The sequence below is a fragment of the Bombina bombina genome, chromosome 3 (assembly GCF_027579735.1).
Source record: "Bombina bombina isolate aBomBom1 chromosome 3, aBomBom1.pri, whole genome shotgun sequence".
NCBI classification, from domain to species: Eukaryota; Metazoa; Chordata; class Amphibia; order Anura; family Bombinatoridae; genus Bombina; species Bombina bombina.
In genome coordinates this window covers 844,504,381-844,523,906 of record NC_069501.1, presented here as the reverse complement: position 1 = coordinate 844,523,906, position 19,526 = coordinate 844,504,381, and the positions used below count along the sequence as shown (strand labels likewise).

General features: G+C 41.7%; 1 protein-coding gene across 1 annotated transcript in view; it reads left to right on the top strand.

Moving 5' to 3' along the window:
* The window catches only part of TPP2 (tripeptidyl peptidase 2), a 217,732-nt gene that overhangs the window by 161,251 nt on the left and 36,955 nt on the right, over nt 1-19,526 (top strand). The window contains exons 23-24 of the mRNA XM_053705476.1: nt 16,385-16,536; nt 17,727-17,823. Coding sequence (XP_053561451.1) covers nt 16,385-16,536; nt 17,727-17,823 — 249 coding nt within the window. The remainder of the gene's footprint in view (nt 1-16,384; nt 16,537-17,726; nt 17,824-19,526) is intronic.

Genomic DNA, 19,526 nt, shown 5'->3' with positions numbered 1-19,526 from the left:
GCAATGGACATAGTACCATTTGCGCGCCTGCATCTCAGACCTCTGCAATTATGCATGCTAAGTCAGTGGAATGGGGATTACTCAGATTTGTCCCCTCTACTAAATCTGGATCAAGAGACCAGAGATACTCTTCTCTGGTGGCTTTCTCGGGTCTATCTGTCCAAGGGGATGACCTTTTGCAGGCCAGATTGGACAATTGTAACAACAGATGCCAGCCTTCTAGGTTGAGGCGCAGTCTGGAACTCCCTGAAGGCTCAGGGATTATGGACTCAGGAGGAGAAACTCCTCCCAATAAATATTCTGGAGTTGAGAGCAATATTCAATGCTCTTCTAGCTTGGCCTCAGTTAGCAACACTGAGGTTCATCAGATTTCAGTCGGACAACATCACGACTGTGGCTTACATCAACCATCAAGGGGGAACCAGGAGTTCCCTAGCGATGTTAGAAGTCTCAAAGATAATTCGCTGGGCAGAGTCTCACTCTTGCCACCTGTCAGCGATCTACATCCCAGGCGTGGAGAACTGGGAGGCGGATTTTCTAAGTCGCCAGACTTTTCATCCGGGGGAGTGGGAACTTCATCCGGAGGTCTTTGCTCAACTGATTCATCGTTGGGGCAAACCAGATCTGGATCTCATGGCGTCTCGCCAGAACGCCAAGCTTCCTTGTTACGGATCCAGGTCCAGGGACCCGGGAGCAGCGCTGATAGATGCTCTGACAGCCCCTTGGGTCTTCAACATGGCTTATGTGTTTCCACCATTTCCGATGCTACCTCGGCTGATTGCAAGATCAAACAGGAGAGAGCATCTGTGATTCTGATAGCGCCTGCGTGGTATGCAGACCTAGTGGACATGTCGTCCTGTCCACCATGGTCTCTACCTCTAAAGCAGGACCTTCTAATACAAGGTCCTTTCAAACATCCAAATCTAATTTCTCTGAGGCTGACTGCATGGAGATTGAACGCTTGATCCTATCAAAGCGTGGCTTCTCGGACTCAGTTATTGATACCTTAATACAGGCATGGAAGCCTGTTACCAGAAAAATTTACCATAAGATATGGAGTAAATATTTATATTGGTGCGAATCCAAGGGTTACTCATGGAGTAGGGTTAGGATTCCTAGGATATTGTCCTTTCTACAAGAGGGTTTAGAAAAGGGCTTATCTGCTAGTTCGTTAAAGGGACAGATTTCTGCTCTGTCTATTCTCTTACAAAACGTCTGGCAGAAGTTCCAGACGTCCAGGCTTTTTGTCAGGCTTTGGCTAGGATTAAGCCTGTGTTTAAGACTGTTGCTCCTCCGTGGAGCTTAAACTTGGTTCTTAAAGTTCTTCAAGGGGTTCCGTTTGAACCCCTTCATTCCATTGATATTAAGCTTTTATCTTGGAAAGTTCTGTTTTTGATGGCTATTTCCTCGGCTCGAAGAGTTTCTGAGTTATCGGCCTTACATTGTGATTCTCCTTATCTGATTTTCCATTCAGACAAGGTAGTTCTGCGTACTAAACCTGGGTTTTTACTTAAGGTAGTTTCTAACAGGAATATCAATCAGGAGATTGTTGTTCCATCATTATGTCCTAATCCTTCTTCAAAGAAGGAACGACTTTTGCATAATCTGGACGTAGTCCGTGCCCTGAAGTTCTATTTACAGGCAACTAAAGATTTTCGTCAAACTTCTTCCCTGTTTGTCGTGTACTCTGGTCAGAGGAGAGGTCAAAAAGCTTCGGCAACCTCTCTTTCCTTTTGGCTTCGTAGCATAATACGTTTAGCCTATGAGACTGCTGGACAGCAGCCCCCTGAAAGAATTACAGCTCATTCCACTAGAGCTGTGGCTTCCACCTGGGCCTTTAAGAATGAGGCCTCTGTTGAACAGATTTGCAAGGCTGCAACTTGGTCTTCGCTTCACACTTTTTCAAAATTTTACAAATTTGACACACTTGCTTCTTTGGAGGCTGTTTTTGGGAGAAAGGTTCTTCAGGCAGTGGTTCCTTCCGTTTAAGTTCCTGCCTTGTCCCTCCCATCATCCGTGTACTTTGGCTTTGGTATTGGTATCCCATAAGTAATGGATAACCCGTGGACTGAATACACTTAACAAGAGAAAACATAATTTATGCTTACCTGATAAATTTATTTCTCTTGTAGTGTATTCAGTCCACTGCCCGCCCTGTCTTTTTAAGGCAGATCTAAATTTTAATTAAAACTCCAGTCACCTACTGCACCCTATGGTTTCTCCTTTCTTGTCTTTTTTCGGTCGAATGACTGGATATGACATGTGAGGGGAGGAGCTATGTAGCAGCTCTGCTTGGGTGATCCTCTTGCAACTTCCTGTTGGGAAGGGAATATATCCCATAAGTAATGGATGACCCGTGGACTGAATACACTACAAGATAAATAAATTTATTAGGTCAGCATAAATTATGTTTTTAATAGAAGGGCCTTTTTACATGCTAAATCTATTGGGTTTGCTTCAGAGTGCTAATTCTTTTATTTGTGATGCTGTGTTTAATATTATGAAGCTTAATGTCAAAAGCATGTCTTTAGCAATTATGGCCAGAAGTGCCTTGTGGCTTAAATCCTGTTGTGTTTATATGGTGTCTAAATCTATAGAGAGAAGTTATTTGGGTCTGATTTAGATTCTATTATTACTGGAGGTAAAGGAGCTTTTCTTCCTCAAGACAGAAAATCTAAAAGAAAATCCACAGCTTCTAATAGTTTTCGTTCCTTTTCGTCAGAATAAGGATAAGAAAACTTCTTCCTCTGTTCAAAAGCAAGGTTTACCTGGTTCAGTCTGGAGACTTAATGCTAACTGGTACAAATTAAAGCAGGGTAAGAAATATGTCCCTCCTAAAACCGCACAAAGATGCAGCTGCCGACCCAGAAATTCGGGAAGAGGCAGATTGAAATCAAGTCTCCTGAAAGAGACTTAGTCTGTTCCAGATCCCTGGGTTCAGAATGTTGTTTCTCAGGGATATCAAATTGGATTCAGAACAAGGCCTCCCAGAGGATGTTTTTTTTCTGCCCAATGTTCCAAGAAATCCTGTAAAAGCTCAAGATTTTCTTCTATCTGTCTGAGATCTTTGCAGGAACAGGGGATGGGATTTTATTCAAATCGCTTCCTTTTTCCAAAGAAGGAAGGCACTTTCAGACCAGTTGTTGATCTGAAAGCTCTGAACAAATATGTAAGGATTCCATCTTTCAAAATGGAAATTATTCAGACTATTCTGCCTTTTGTTCAGCAAGGTCAGTTTATGTCCACAATAAATTTAATTGATGCTTACCTTCATGTTCCAACATTACCAGTTTCTGAGGTTTGCTTTTCTGGACAAGCATTTTCAGTTTGTTGCTCTTCCATTTGGTCTGTCTTTAGAATATTTACCAAGGTTCTGGGTGCCCTTTTGTCTGTAATCAGAGCTCAGGTATTACAGTATTTCCTTACCTGGATGATATCTTGGTTCAAGCTCCGTCTTTTCCTTTAGCAGAATTTCACACCAACCAACTCTTGTTGTTTCTTCAAAAGCTTGGTTGGAGGATCAATTTTCCAAATAGTTCTTTGGTTCCTCAGACAAAGGTTATTTTCCTAGGTTGTGTCCATGAGTCTTTCTTTAACAGAGCAGGGACGGCTAAGATTAGTGTCCGCTTATCTGAACCTCCAGTCTCTTTTGTTTCCTTTTTTTAGCTCTGTGTATGGAAGTACTCATGATTGCAGCTTCAGATGCAATTCCATTTGCTCAATGCCACATGAGGCCTCTTCAGCTTTGTATGCTGCGTCAATGGTGCAGAGATTACACTCGGCTGTCTCAAAATATATTTTTTGATCCCAGTACAAGTCAGTCTCTAACTTGGTGGCTGGATCATCAGTTTATTATTTAGGGGCTTATTTTGTTCATCCTACCTGGTCTGTTATCACCTCATAGGCAAGTCTTTCAGGTTGCAAAGCTGTTTAGGGGTCTCTGACAGCACAGGTTTTTTTTTATCCTCTGGAGGCGAGGTTGCCTATCAATTTTCATGAACTCCGTGCAATTTTCAGGGTCCTTAACGTTTTGCCCTCTGTTGAAAAGGGAGTTTCTCCAACATTGGTGTGTCCGGTCCACGGCGTCATCCTTACTTGTGGGAATATCTCTTCCCCAACAGGAAATGGCAAAGAGTCCCAGCAAAGCTGGCCATATAGTCCCTCCTAGGCTCCGCCCACCCCAGTCATTCTCTTTGCCGTTGCACAGGCAACATCTCCACGGAGATGGTTAAGAGTTTGTGGTGTTTAGTTGTAGTTTTTTATTCTACTATCAAGAGTTTGTTATTTTAAAATAGTGCTGGTATATACTATTTACTCTGAAACAGAAAAGGATGAAGAATTCTGTTTGTAAGAGGAAGATGATTTTAGCAGACAGTAACTAAAATCGATTGCTGTTTCCTCATAGGACTGTTAAGATGAAGTAACTTCAGTTGGGGGAAGCAGTTAGCAGACTTTTCTGCTTAAGGTATGACTAGCCATATTTCTAACAAGACTGTGTAATGCTGGAAGGCTGTCATTTCCCCTCATGGGGACCGGTAAGCCATTTTCTTAGTCTCAAACAGAATAAAGGGCTTAATATGGGCTATAAAACTGGTAGACACTTATGGGCTAAATCGATTGCTTTATTTGGACATTTTATACATGTTTATGCTGATAATTCACACTTATAAACTTGGGGAACGTTTTTTAACGTCAGGCACTATGTTAGGCAACTTTTCCAGTCAGGAAGGGCCTTCCCAGTTGTAGGCTGAGCCTCATTTTCGCGCCATTACTGCGCAGTTGTTTTTGAGAGCAAGACATGCAGATGCATGTGTGAGGACCTGAAAGTAGTTGGAAAAGTTCCTAAAAGGTGTCATTTGGTATCGTATTCCCCTCTGGGCTTGGTAAAGTCACAGCAAAGGCTGTAGCTGAGACTGTATAGGGGTTAAATCTGTAACCGGCTCCGGTTTCGTTATTTTAAGGGTTAAAGCTCTGAAAATTGGTGTGCAATACTTTTAATGCTTTAAGACACTGTGGTGAAATTTTGGTAAATTTTGAACAATTCCTTCATATTTTTTCACATATTCAGTAATAAAGTGTGCTCTGTTTAAAATTTAAAGAGACAGTAACGGTTTTGTTTTAAAACGGTTTTTGTGCTTTATTGACAAGTTTAAGCCTGTTTAACATGTCTGTGCCTTCAGATAAGCTATGTTCTATATGTATGAAAGCCAATGTGTCTCCCCCTTCAAAATTGTGTGATAATTGTGCCATAGCGTCCAAACAAAGTAAGGACAGTACTGCCACAGATAATGAAATTGCCCAAGATAATTCCTCAGATGAAGGGAGTAGACATGGTTCTACATCATCTCCTTCTGTGTCTACGCCAGTTTTGCCCACGCAGGAGGCCCCTAGTACTTCTAGCGCGCCAATGCTTATTACCATGCAACAATTGACGGCTGTAATGGATAACTCCATAGCAAATATTTTATCCAAAATGCCTGCATATCAGAGAAAGCGCGATTGCTCTGTTTTAAACACTGAAGAGCAGGAGGGCGCTGATGATAATTGTTCTGTCATACCCTCACACCAATCTGAAGGGGCCATGAGGGAGGTTTTGTCAGATGGGGAAATTTCAGATTCAGGAAAAATTTCCCAACAGGCTGAACCTGATGTTGTGACATTTAAATTTAAGTTAGAACATCTCCGCGCACTGCTTAGGGAGGTGTTATCTACTCTGGATGATTGTGACAACTTGGTCATTCCAGAAAAATTATGCAAGATGGACAAGTTCCTAGAGGTTCCGGTGCACCCTGACGCTTTTCCTATACCCAAGCGGGTGGCGGACATAGTGAATAAGGAGTGGGAGAAACCCGGCATACCTTTTGTTCCCCCTCCTATATTTAAGAAATTATTTCCTATGGTCGACCCCAGAAAGGACTTATGGCAGACAGTCCCTAAGGTCGAGGGGGCAGTTTCTACTCTAAACAAGCGCACTACTATTCCTATCGAGGATAGTTGTGCTTTCACAGATCCTATGGATAAAAAATTGGAAGGTTTGCTTAAAAAGATTTTTGTACAGCAAGGTTACCTTCTACAACCCATTTCGTGCATTGTTCCTGTCACTACAGCAGCGTGGTTCTGGTTCGAGGAACTAGAAAAGTCGCTCAGTAGAGAGACTCCATATGAGGAGGTTATGGACAGAGTTCACGCACTTAAGTTGGCTAACTCTTTTATTTTAGATGCTGCTTTGAAATTAGCTAGATTAGCGGCAAAAAATTCAGGGTTTGCAATTGTGGCGCGCAGAGCGCTTTGGCTAAAGTCTTGGTCAGCGGATGTATCATCCAAGACAAAATTGCTTAACATCCCCTTCAAGGGTAAAACTCTCTTTGGACCTGAATTGAAAGAGATTATCTCAGACATCACTGGGGGAAAGGGTCACGCCCTCCCACAAGATAGGCCTTTCAAGGCCAAGAATAAGTCTAATTTTCGTTCCTTTCGTAATTTCAGGAACGGACTGGGCTCTAATTCTGCATCCTCTAAGCAAGAGGGTAATACCTCACAGTCCAAACCAGCCTGGAAACCGATGCAAGGCTGGAACAAGGGTAAGCAGGCCAAGAAGCCTGCCGCTGCTAACAAAACAGCATGAAGGAGTAGCCCCCGATCCGGGACCGGATCTAGTGGGGGGCAGACTCTCTCTCTTTGCTCAGGCTTGGGCAAGAGATGTTCAGGATCCCTGGACGCTAGAAATAGTTTCTCAGGGTTATCTTCTGGAATTCAAGGAACTACCCCCAAGGGGAAGGTTCCACATGTCTCACTTATCCTCAAACCAAATAAAGAGACAGGCGTTCTTACATTGTGTAGAAGACCTGTTAAAGATGGGAGTGATACACCCCGTTCCAATGACGGAACAAGGAATGGGATTTTACTCAAATCTGTTCGTAGTTCCCAAAAAAGAGGGAACCTTCAGACCAATTCTGGATTTAAAGATCCTAAACAAATTTCTCAGGGTACCATCGTTCTAAATGGAAACCATTCGAACGATTCTACCCACTATCCAGGAAGGTCAATTTATGACTACCGTGGATCTAAAGGATGTGTACCTACATATTCCTATCCACAAAGAACATCATCAGTTCCTAAGGTTCGCCTTTCTGGACAAACATTACCAGTTTGTGGCCCTCCCATTCGGATTAGCCACTGCTCCAAGGATTTTCACAAAGGTACTCGGGTCCCTTCTAGCGGTTCTAAGACCGAGGGGCATTGCAGTAGTACAGTACTTGGACGACATTCTAATACAAGCGTCGTCCCTTTCAAAAGCAAAGGCTCATACAGACATCGTTCTGGCCTTTCTCAGATCTCACGGATGGAAGGTGAACATAGAAAAAAGTTCTCTGTCTCCGTCAACCAGAGTTCCCTTCTTGGGAACAATAATAGATTCCTTAGAAATGAAGATCTTTCTGACAGATGTCAGAAAGTCAAAACTTCTAAGCGCTTGTCAAGTTCTTCATTCTGTTCCACGTCCTTCCATAGCTCAGTGCATGGAAGTAGTAGGGTTGATGGTTGCGGCAATGGACATAGTTTCTTTTGCGCAAATTCATCTAAGACCATTACAACTGTGCATGCTGAAACAGTGGAATGGGGATTATACAGACTTGTCTCCAGTGATTCAAGTAGATCAGAAGACCAGAGACTCACTCTGTTGGTGGCTAACCCAGGATCACCTATCCCAGGGAATGAGCTTCCGCAGTCCAGAGTGGGTTATCGTCACGACCGACACCAGCCTAGTGGGCTGGGGCGCGGTCTGGGAATCCCTGAAAGCTCAGGGACTGTGGTCTCGGGAAGAGTCTCTTCTCCCGATAAACATTCTGGAACTAAGAGCGATATTCAATGCTCTCAAGGCTTGGCCTCAGCTAGCAAAGGCCAGATTCATAAGATTCCAATCAGACAACATGACGACTGTTGCGTATCTCAATCATCAGGGGGGAACAAGGAGTTCCCTGGCGATGAAAGAAGTGACCAAAATAATACAATGGGCGGAGAATCACTCCTGCCACCTATCTGCGATCCACATTCCAGGTGTGGAAAACTGGGAAGCGGATTATTTGAGTCGTCAGACATTCCATCCGGGGGAGTGGGAACTCCACCCGGAGATCTTTGCCCAGTTGACGCAACTATGGGGCATTCCAGACATGGATCTGATGGCGTCTCGTCAGAACTTCAAAGTCCCTTGCTACGGGTCCAGATCCAGGGATCCCAAGGCGACTCTAGTGGATGCACTAGTAGCGCCTTGGACCTTCAACCTAGCTTATGTGTTTCCACCGTTTCCTCTCATTCCCAGGCTGGTAGCCAGGATCAAACAGGAGAGGGCCTCGGTGATCTTGATAGCCCCTGCGTGGCCACGCAGGACTTGGTATGCAGACCTGGTGAATATGTCATCGGTTCCACCATGGAAGCTACCTTTGAGACAGGACCTTCTTGTTCAGGGTCCATTCGAACATCCAAATCTGGTCTCCCTCCAGCTGACGGCTTGGAGATTGAACACTTGATTCTATCAAAGCGTGGGTTTTCAGATTCTGTGATTGATACTCTGGTTCAGGCCAGAAAACCGGTAACTAGAAAGATTTACCATAAGATATGGAAAAGATATATCTGCTGGTGTGAATCCAAGGGATTACCTTGGAATAAGATTAAAATTCCTAAGATTCTTTCCTTTCTGCAAGAAGGTTTGGATAAAGGATTATCTGCGAGTTCTATAAAGGGACAGATTTCTGCTTTATCTGTCTTACTACACAAACGACTGGTAGCTCTGGTTAGGATCAAGCCTGTTTACAGACCTTTGACTCCTCCCTGGAGTTTAAATTTAGTTCTTTCAGTTCTTCAAGGGGTTCCGTTTGAACCTCTTCATTCCATAGATATTAAGTTGTTATCTTGGAAAGTTTTGTTTTTGGTTGCTATTTCTTCTGCTAGAAGAGTTTCAGAGTTATCTGCTCTGCAGTGTGTTCCGCCCTATCTGGTGTTCCATGCAGATAAGGTGGTTTTGCGTACTAAGCCTGGTTTTCTTCCAAAGGTTGTTTCTAACAAAAATATTAACCAGGAGATAGTTGTACCTTCTTTGTGTCCGAATCCAGTTTCAAAGAAGGAACGTTTGTTACACAATTTGGACGTAGTCCGTGCTCTAAAATTCTATTTAGAAGCTACAAAAGATTTCAGACAAACATCTTCTCTGTTTGTCGTCTACTCTGGTAAAAGGAGAGGTCAAAAAGCGACTTCTACCTCTCTTTCTTTTTGGCTTAAAAGCATCATCCGATTGGCTTACGAGACTGCCGGACGGCAGCCTCCTGAAAGAATCACAGCTCACTCCACTAGGGCTGTGGCTTCCACATGGGCCTTCAAGAACGAGGCTTCTGTTGATCAGATATGTAAGGCAGCGACTTGGTCTTCACTGCACACTTTTGCCAAATTTTACAAATTTGATACTTTTGCTTCTTCGGAGGCTATTTTTGGGAGAAAGGTTTTGCAAGCTGTGGTTCCTTCCGTTTAGGTAACCTGATTTGCTCCCTCCCTTCATCTGTGTCCTAAAGCTTTGGTATTGGTTCCCACAAGTAAGGATGACGCCGTGGACCGGACACACCAATGTTGGAGAAAACAGAATTTATGCTTACCTGATAAATTACTTTCTCCAACGGTGTGTCCGGTCCACGGCCCGCCCTGGTTTTTTAATCAGGTCTGATGAATTATTTTCTCTAACTACAGTCACCACGGTACCATATGGTTTCTCCTATTTTTTTCCTCCTGTCCGTCGGTCGAATGACTGGGGTGGGCGGAGCCTAGGAGGGACTATATGGCCAGCTTTGCTGGGACTCTTTGCCATTTCCTGTTGGGAAAGAGATATTCCCACAAGTAAGGATGACGCCGTGGACCGGACACACCGTTGGAGAAAGTAATTTATCAGGTAAGCATAAATACTGTTTTTATCTCGGTTTTCAGACAATTTCACAGAAGTAGCTTATATCAATCATCAGATAGGAACTCGCAGTTCCCTGGCAGTGATGGAGGTGTCTCAGATTCTCTCTTGGGCGCAGGAGCCAATTCTTGTCTAGTTTCTGCAATTCACATCCCAAGAGTGAACTGGGAGGCGTACTTTCTCAGTCGTCAGTCTCTACATCCAGGGGAGTGGTCTCTTAACCAGGATGTGTTCAATCAGATATTAGGTCATTGGTGTCTCCCAGACACAGATCTGATGGCCTCTCGTTTGAACAACAAACTTCCCAAGTACTTTTCGAGGTCCATGGATTCTCAGGCAGAGTGATTTCCAAGATAAGGCTAGAGAAATTGTTTGTAATCCCGATTAACCCAGCGTGGCCTCGCAGGATAGGATTTGGTATGCGTATCTTGTTAAAATGTCCAGTTGGCCTCTTCCTCTGCGGTCAGACCTTCTGTCCCAAGGTCCTTTTTTCCATCTGGATTTCAAGTCTCTAAACTTGATGGCATGGAAATAGTAAAAATGTAATTATATCCGTAAGACAACTTTGGTAGAGAGATTGTTGTTCATTCTTTGTGTCCTAATCCTAAGAATGCTTTTGAAAGATCTTTGCATTCTCTGGATGTTGTTAGGGCATTCAAATATTCTGTTGATTCTACTAAGGATTTTAGAGAAACTTCATGTTTGTTCTTTTTTTCTGGGCCTAGGAAAGGTCAAGAAGGTCTCTTGTTTTTTTGATTCACAGAGCTTATTTGAAGGTAGGTGAGCATCCACTCCAGCTGATTACTGCTCATTCTACTAGGTCAAGAGTCTGCTAGAACCAGACACAAGAGTCTGCTTGTGTCTGGTTCTAGGAGGTGGTGAGTGCCCCAGCTATTGTGGGTGTCAGGTGCCGTTTAAGTTTTTTCTTAGTCCATATTAGTATGTTCTCTATCTAGTTATGGAGGATTCTGATGCTGAGACTGTTTAAATTTCAGATTCTTCGACTAGTGAAGAATGCGAATTGGCCCCGTTGACACAGGTCAATCAGTTATGTTCGATATGCCATATTAGAGCGCCCTGTTTCTCTGGCTCGGGGAATCAGGCGCCTGCTGAGCCATCCACCTCTGGGGGTTCTGTCTTCCAAGAGGCGAGTTCCCTTCCGCTCCCTACTACTACACATGCGGGTAACCCAGATTATGTTTATATCTCCTTACATGGCGGCTTGTTCCCCCCCAGAGGTTGCAGCTTGTTTTCGCTTTCACATATTTTTGGCGATTATGCATCTGCAAAGTCCAGATGTTTATTTGGGTTTGTGCTCGTGCCCGATTTGTTCAGTGTTTACCGGCCTTGGGTGGGCCTATACAGTTCCCTGCGGGTGAAGCTGTCCCTGAGTGTTGTGCCTTTAGTTACAGAATAGCACGTCTTTGCGTTTTACTCAGACACGTTTTTGAGTTATTGGAGGATCCTATCCTTAATGGATATGGGAATCCGCAGTATTCTGCTTCAAATGGCTCACCTCATTAGACATGAGGGGATGACATAGTTTCCAAATTGTCTGCTTATTGAGATCTTTCCCAGTTTTTTCTTGGAAGATCAGGGTTCCGTTTGGCTGGTCCGGCGGGTAGGCCTGTTTTCTTCATGGGTCTAAACCTACGGGTTGCCTTATATTTTCTTTTATCCGGTTAGGATGTCTTTTAATTTTAATTATGTGTTTCCTTTGGGAACTTCTGTGATCGATTTTCTCTGGTTGCTTCTTCGGAAGCTTGTTAAAGGGCCAGTAAACCTAGAAAATGTTATATAATTCTGCACATAGTACAGAATTATATAACATTATATTAGTGCTAGCTTTATATACCATAATATTGCCTGTGAATTTTTATTAAAAAAGAGGGGTTTTCAGACCCGCCCTCTGTGCTCTACTGAGCGGGTCTGGTTTTCCCTCAGAGCGCTTCTGGGCAGCTGTCTAGTCACAGCCTTGCCCGACCGCGCCATTACACTCAATGTAGCTCGCTCCCGCTGTCAGACAGAGCAGGAGCAAGCTACGTTGAGTGTAATGGCGTGGTTGGGCCGGGCTGTGACTAGACAGCTGCCCAGATGCGCTCTGAGGGAAAACCAGACCCGCTCAGTAAAGCACAGAGGGCGGGCCTGATAAACCATCTTTTTAAAATAAAAATTCCCAGGCAATATTGTGTTATATAAAGCTAGCACTAATATAATGTTATGTAATTCTGCACTATGTGCAGAATTATATAACATTATTTTCTAGGTATACTGGCCCTTTAAGGGACACGTTAGTCCCATGTTTGTCTCTTTTACCTTCCCCTCTGACGGAGGATTTAGCCAACTTGACAGTTATGACCCCAGCTGCGGCTGGTCCTGCTGGGATTTAGATCTTCTGTCCTATGGCTTGTTCAGATACGTGGCGCCTGTTCTGCCTGTCTGGTCTGGTGATTGCTCACATTATTATTTGTGCGTCTTCTTGTTTTACAAGTTCAGTTAAACACTCTCAAAAGATCCGTATGGTTGGAAGGATTGTGTCAGTCCTTATTCAGCACTTAATCTGGTGACCGGGTCAGTGGAGTTTGGCTGCGTCACTCTTTGCTCTGATTTCCTCAGGCCTAGAGTTTCTTTCCTCTCTGGGGAGGATTGGGGGCTTAGCGCCTCCTTTCCGCTGTTGGAGCGGTTTGGCCTTCTGAGGCTCTGGAATTGTCCTTGGACTTGTTCCTGCTGTCCTCTTCTTGAGACCTTGCGGACTTCGTCCGTTCCTCAGGTTCCTTAGGGGGACCTGGTTCCCTTCGGGGGTTGGTTCCTTTGTAGGGACATGGGCAGTATGGTCTCTTTGAGCTCTGTTTAGGGTTTCTGCCCAGAGCTGGGGGATGCACCGCATCCTTCTTCTCCTCTGATTTTTGGGGGTGATGTGGAGGCTAGCCTTTGTTCAAGTGACTTTGTCCTTGAGGTATCCCCCTTGCTGTTGGTCGTAGGTGGCTGTTGCGCCTAGGGCTCTAGTGACCTTGTTTCGGTCTTTGCTTCCTTAGCTCCCTGGAGCGTTGGACTCTGGCAAGGGGTGGTCTCGTCTTCTGGTCGGGACTTGCGAGTTTTTCTCATTGTCCATTTTACTTTGGACATTGTATGGTATCTCCCGGGGGTCTGGTTTTATATCAGATGGGGAATTTCAGTTTTCCAGGTTCTTATTTATTTGGGGGCTCTGACCTCTACTAGCTCTGGCTCTTCTGGTGGATGAGTTTTTCACTCAGCATTTCCTTTGTGGATCCTGTTGTGGGTTGTACCGGACTGTTAGGATCTAGAGCTGGTCTGGGGTTCCCCAGTTCCAGGAAACTTGGGCGATGTCCTTTGGTTGGGCTGGTTGATCTGGGACAGTAGACCAGGTTTTTCTGGTAGCCAATGCCCCCTGGACTTGCCATTTGCCTATGGTCGGTTTCCCTTGGTTGGCTTGCTGAAATAGTGTGATGACTTTGCTGCTCTGCAAGTAAAGGGGTTTGCTGTGGAACCACTGCAGCTATGGCACTTTGTCTGTGGGCTAGCCAGTTAGATCTTCAGGGGATTCCTTCCAGGTCAGGGCATTGGATCAGCCTACGGCTGTGTCCTGGCTGTGACCGAGTGCTATCTATCTGTTCTAATCCTTTGCAGGATGTTGAGAGAACTTTTTCTCTGTTCTGCTTCTGGTTCTAAACCTTTTGGTTTCTATTTGGATTGGGCGTTGCCTCCCCTTGTTGCAGGACCCTTTTAGGTCTTGTGAGCTCGGTTTGATTGGGGTTTTTTCCTTTTATGGAGTTTGTGGTACCTTTCGGCTCCCATTTGGTTTTTCCGTGCCTTATTCCTTTGGAAGTTTCGGCAGGGGTTCCCTTCGCTTGTAATGGGTATGTGGTGGGGGGACAGACTGTTGGGCAACGGTGTCTTTCGGAGGACTGTTGGCTCAGTTGTGTCTGATGTTACCTAGGTTTCCGGGCTATCTGCTAGTCAGTGTCCCTGGGGCCTTTTTCCTCTTTTTTTTTTCTCGGCTTCGGACGAAGCAGGGTTTTTTTGTTGGGTAGTGGTTTTCAGGCCTGGTGCCCTCAGAATGGTGCCGCCTATTGTACCCTCCCGTTTTGGCATTCAGTGTCCTCTATAGCTTGGTTATTGTTTTCCCAAAAGTAATGAATGCAGCTGTGGACTCTTTCCATTTAGGAAGAAAAACATAAATTATACTTACCTGATAATTTTTCTTCCGATGGAAAGAGTCCACAGCTCCCCACTCGTTTTTTTTTATGTGGGGCTTCTTTGTTTTTTATTCTTCTGTCACCTTTTCACCCAGATATTTCTTCTACTGTTCCTTGTTCCTCGGCAGAATGACTGGGATAAAGGGGTGTCTGCCTCCTCCTGGTGGCCAGGTTCTTATTTCCCAAAAGTAATGAATGCAGCTGTGGACTCTTTCCATCTGAAGAAAAGAAAATTATCAGGTAAGCAATAGCATAATATAAGTTTTCATAATTCAGATAGGGCATGCAATTTTTAATAATTTGCTGTATTCTCTTTGTTTAAAACTAAACCTAGGTAGGATCATATGCCAATTCCTAAGCCCTTGAAGGCTGCCTCTTATCTCAGTGCATTTTGACAGTTTTTCACAGTTAGACACTGCTAGTTCATGTGTGGTAAATAGATAACATTATGCTTACTCCTGTGGAGTTATTTTTGAGTCGGCACTGATTGGCTAAAATGCAAGTCTGTCAAAATAACTGAAATAAGGGGGCAGTCTACTGAGGTTTAGATACAAGGTAATCAGAAGTAAAAAAAAGTGTATTAATATATCCGTGTTGGTTATGCAAATAAAGGGATTATCTATAATTTTAAACAGTAGACTGTCTCTTTAACCAGAGCTCTGAGGAAGTGATATCTTGACAAACGTTAACTTCAATTGCGCTCAAGTGATCGCATTTACTTTCAACTTGTAATACGAGCGCTACACCTGACGCGTACAAACAGACGTGATAAACCCCTCCCACCTCACACATACACATTGTTAGTGCGCCACTCATAATCTGGCCCTATATGTTTTGAGATTGGCTAAACCTAGTTTTAAAGAATTAAGTATTTGTGTAAATGGGAACATATGGTGCCTCTGCATCGTTATGGCTTATAGGTATATATATAGGTATTCCATCAGTAGAGTTTTTAAGGGTTTTTATCTCAACATGTTTATTGCTCAAAAGCAAGAGTGTTGATTTTATCCATCCCTGAACTTGGAATTACTAAATAAGTTGTTAGGATTTCTTATTTGCATTTTTTTCACTGGAAACTGTGCAATTCTACCATAGACCTGAAGGATGAGTTACAGGATATGCCCATGGTTTAACAGCAGCAGCAAAAAAAAGATGTTACTTTATCCTAATTTCACACTAGATTGGCGAGTTTCCAAGCTCAGTTAAATTTTAACTCCAGATCCTGTCTTGATTTTGAGTTTAGTCCTCAACTGGTTCCAAGTGAAGAACTGATAGTTCCAAGAGAAGTATTTTCTGAATGTTCTGTCATCATCATAGACACAAGTCTGTTTAGTTGGTGAGTGGTTTGAAGTCCTCTCAGAGATCAGTAGTCTTTTCTTCATAACATTCTGGACTTCAAACCTTTTTCTTTTGACTCAGCATCATGTAAGGATTCAGACAACATATCTAAAGTTTGAGCCAATAGTGCAACAGATGTGCAATGAGTAAGGTTTGTTTGGAGAAAAATCCAATTTTGTATCTCAGTCAATCATTGGGGCATCAAAACTGAGAAGCAAATATCCAAGAAGACAGCCAGTACTCATGAGATAGATATATAATTATAGTATTGGAAACAGGACCATACAGTTACAGATCCTATAACAATACTGTAAAATGTACTACTGTGTCAGAAGCAGGAATCTGTTTATCTGTTAGAATTTGATCAGCGTATGCATTTCTTTTGCATAACTCAGAAGACTAAGCAAGCCACTCAGAAAATATTTTCTTGGATTGTTCTTTTCCTTGCATATCGTCTTATGGATTGACTTGGAACTGTCTCAGCAGTAATAAAATAGTGTTTTGAAAGTAAGAGGATGTGCTTTATTTATGAATAATTCATAATTAAAATATAATTTCAAGGCCTGCCAGATTTGTTTGTTTGTCTTGTACCAACCAATTTTTTCCTTGATTCATATTTGGGGCCTCGCTTTTCTTTTTTGTTCTCTTTCTCTGGCTAGTTTTTTTTTTTCCCTTTCTTTCTCTCCAAATAGCATGTTGGCTATATTACCACCAGTACTGAATAATATGCCACAGTTATATGAAACTGATTTATTGGTAAGTAAAAACTTTAATGTAGTTGTGATAAGCCCAGAAATGTAGCATATTTAGATCTATTTTCTAATTGACTAATCTGTTGCTATTTTATTATCTTGGGTCTCTTAATATTCATGTTTCTCTTAAATAGGATGTAATATCGGTTCATTATCATTTAATACCATCCTCTTCAAAACCAAAGAACGGCAGCAAAGATAAGGAAAAAGAGGCAGAGAAAGAAAAAGACATTAAAGAAGAGTTTGCAGAAGCACTACGGGACTTAAAGATTCAGTGGATGACAAAGTACGTTTTTTATTTACAAATGAAAGTACTTAAAAGGACATACAATACATTGTAAGTAATAAGCACATATATAAGGGAACACAAAACACATCCAAGATTCACAGAAGCTATTTATAAAATTGTGTATCTTGCATGCGCTTTGCGTTCCGTTATATATATTTGCCTTAGAGTCATGATAAGCGAGAGGACATTTACTTTATGGCCAACAGTAGATGGTGCAATGAGTTAAAGCGACACAAAACCACAACATTTTATTTCATAATTCAGATAGAGCATACCATTTTAAACAACTTCCCAGTTTACTTTTATTATCTAATTTGCTTTTGTTCGGTTGTTATCATTTGTTAAAAAGCATACCTAGGTAGGCTCAAGGGCTGGGAGCTAGTTGCTGATTGGTGACTGCACGTATATACCTCATCATTGACTTACTAATGTGATCAGCTGGCTCCCAGTAGTGCATTGCTGCTCCTTCAATAAAGGATACAAAGAAAATGAAGCAACATTGATAACAGAAGTAAATTGTAAAGTTAATATGATATGCTCTGTCTCATGTAAGAAAACGTTTAGGTTATGTGTCTTTTTAAATGTGTTTAAATAATGTTCTTTTTATACACATTATTGGGTTTCCCCCTCCCTTTGATTGTTCTTATTTTTGAGCTTAAAAGGACATTAAACTCTAAATGCGCATATGTTTAGCCCTCTGGCACCAGTGACATCAATGATTATAGAGATGTTCAACATAGATGCAAACACTACTGCCATAGAATACTACAGACAGCTTGCACGCCCCTATCAGCTGACCTGGCTTTTCTCTTTAACAAGGGAAAACAAGAGAACAAAGTACATTTTTCTAATAGAAGTAAAGTGGAAAGATGTTTAAAATTGCATGTTCTTTCTGAATCATGAACATTTAATTTTGTCTTTACTGTCACTTTAATGTCACCATCAAGCTGTGTGTGTTTGATAAAAAAAAAAGTCTTATGTGCTCATTGATTGAATGTTGTACAGAACACAAGGATTTCATGTCCAGATCTCTGATTTTCTGACCATTATCGGTTTTTGTTAACCAATTCTACTATTACCCTATGTCACTTGTGGAGGAACGTTATTCAACATTTCCCCCATCTTCTTTGTGTTACTTTTATGTAAATAGAAGGAAATAACCTGTTTTTATGATAATCATTTTACAGGCTTGAAAACAATGAAATATTTAATGAATTAAAGGAATCTTTCCCAAACCATCTACCACTGTATGTAGCAAGACTTCATCAATTTGATTCTGAAAAGGTATGTTTTTGACAGTTTATTTTATGATGTTTAGTCCCATAAGGAAGTGTCTTACAAGTTTACATGTAATTATATAATACGTATAATAAAGTTATTTACAGAGCCCTTTTTTCATCTACTGCTTATTTGCAATTTAAAGGAAAGCACATTTACATTTAGTTTCTATTCTTACAGTTAAGCATTGCATAAGTGATGGTGTCTATGTCTAGTTTAGGTATATTTAAGACATATGGAGAATCTTTAAAGATAACTTGGCTTATGTAACTTTGCTTCTCAAAGATACTGTGACCTATGCATTTCTGCTTATCATCTGGATAGAGGCTTAAACAAAACAATTGTGTTTTTCTTCCAGCTTTTCTAATGTCTATTATTCCCTTATATAGATAGGCAAGAGTTGGTTTACATTCCTTGCCCCTGGCAGCATGCACAAATATGTGTTTGCTCATAGCATGCTGTGCCGCAGCTGAGCCATTTCCATACAGCCCGTCACTAGTGCAATACTGCCTGTCAGTTCTTTAAAGGGACATTTAACACTAAATACATGCTAGATAGAATGATGCATTCAAAGAAAAGATTGGTCCATGACTAACATGTAGATGTATTTTTTAAAGTTTCATTAGTTGTTTAAAAAGTGACAAAATAAGTGTAAAGTTTTAGTGTCTATAAAACACTGGGAGCTGCCATGTTGTAACTTGTGTTACCTTCTCTGCTGTGGCCAATTAGGGTCAGTTATAAATAGGTCACTAGAGTGTGCAGCCAATGGTTGTGCTGGATTTAACAGTGTTCTGCACTTCCATTTCTAACAGGAACTAAAAAGCTCACAATTTCAGAATGGAATTACAGGCAAAGAGGACAAAATAAATAATGAAAGTATATTGCAGAGCTGTTTTATTATATACAATTTATCATTTTATATTACCATCTCAAAGTGTTTAATGTCCCTTTAACATTCATTTTAATTTGGGTACAAACACTGATACACCAAACAAATCCTGCCATTCTACAACTATTATTCCTCAATATGCAATAAAAATGTAATTAAATATTTGTAGCCCTGTGCAATAATATGTGTGCTGCGTAATAACATAAGGACATTCAGGAAGTCAGGCATATTACTCCTTACACAGCACTTCCTGACCTGGCAACAGCATGCTTCATAGCGTGATTAAAAGATTGTGATGTCTGTAATGTTTTATCATATAAGTTATGTCATTGTTCCGTTTTATTATTTTTTATTGGAGGTTGAGCTCATACCCCATTCAGTACATTAAACAAACTGTATTTTCAGTGTAAAAACCTTAAAATTATTTTGGTTGGGCGCATATCAACACTTTGTTACTTTAAATTGGAGATTGACACCTAGAAGTGACAGACTTGAGTTTCTATACAGTGTTTCTTCCAAACTTAGCCATTTTAAGACTTCTAATAATATATATATATTATAATACAGTGGCCGCATATAAGTTTTAAGAAATGGGCTCTCTATTCTTTATTTCTTAGTATACAAACTTCTTTGGTAGGTTTTCCCAGCAAGTGTTCTGCCTGTTGCCTTTATTTAGCAGTGGGCAATGTTGGGCACAGAAAGAGGCGTCTTTGCTTTCTACCACTACCTTGTAAGCTGCCTGTACAATACAGAGACCTAATGTTTGCTTTAAGGAGTCATGGAAGTCAAAACTAAACTTTCATAATTCAGACATTTATTT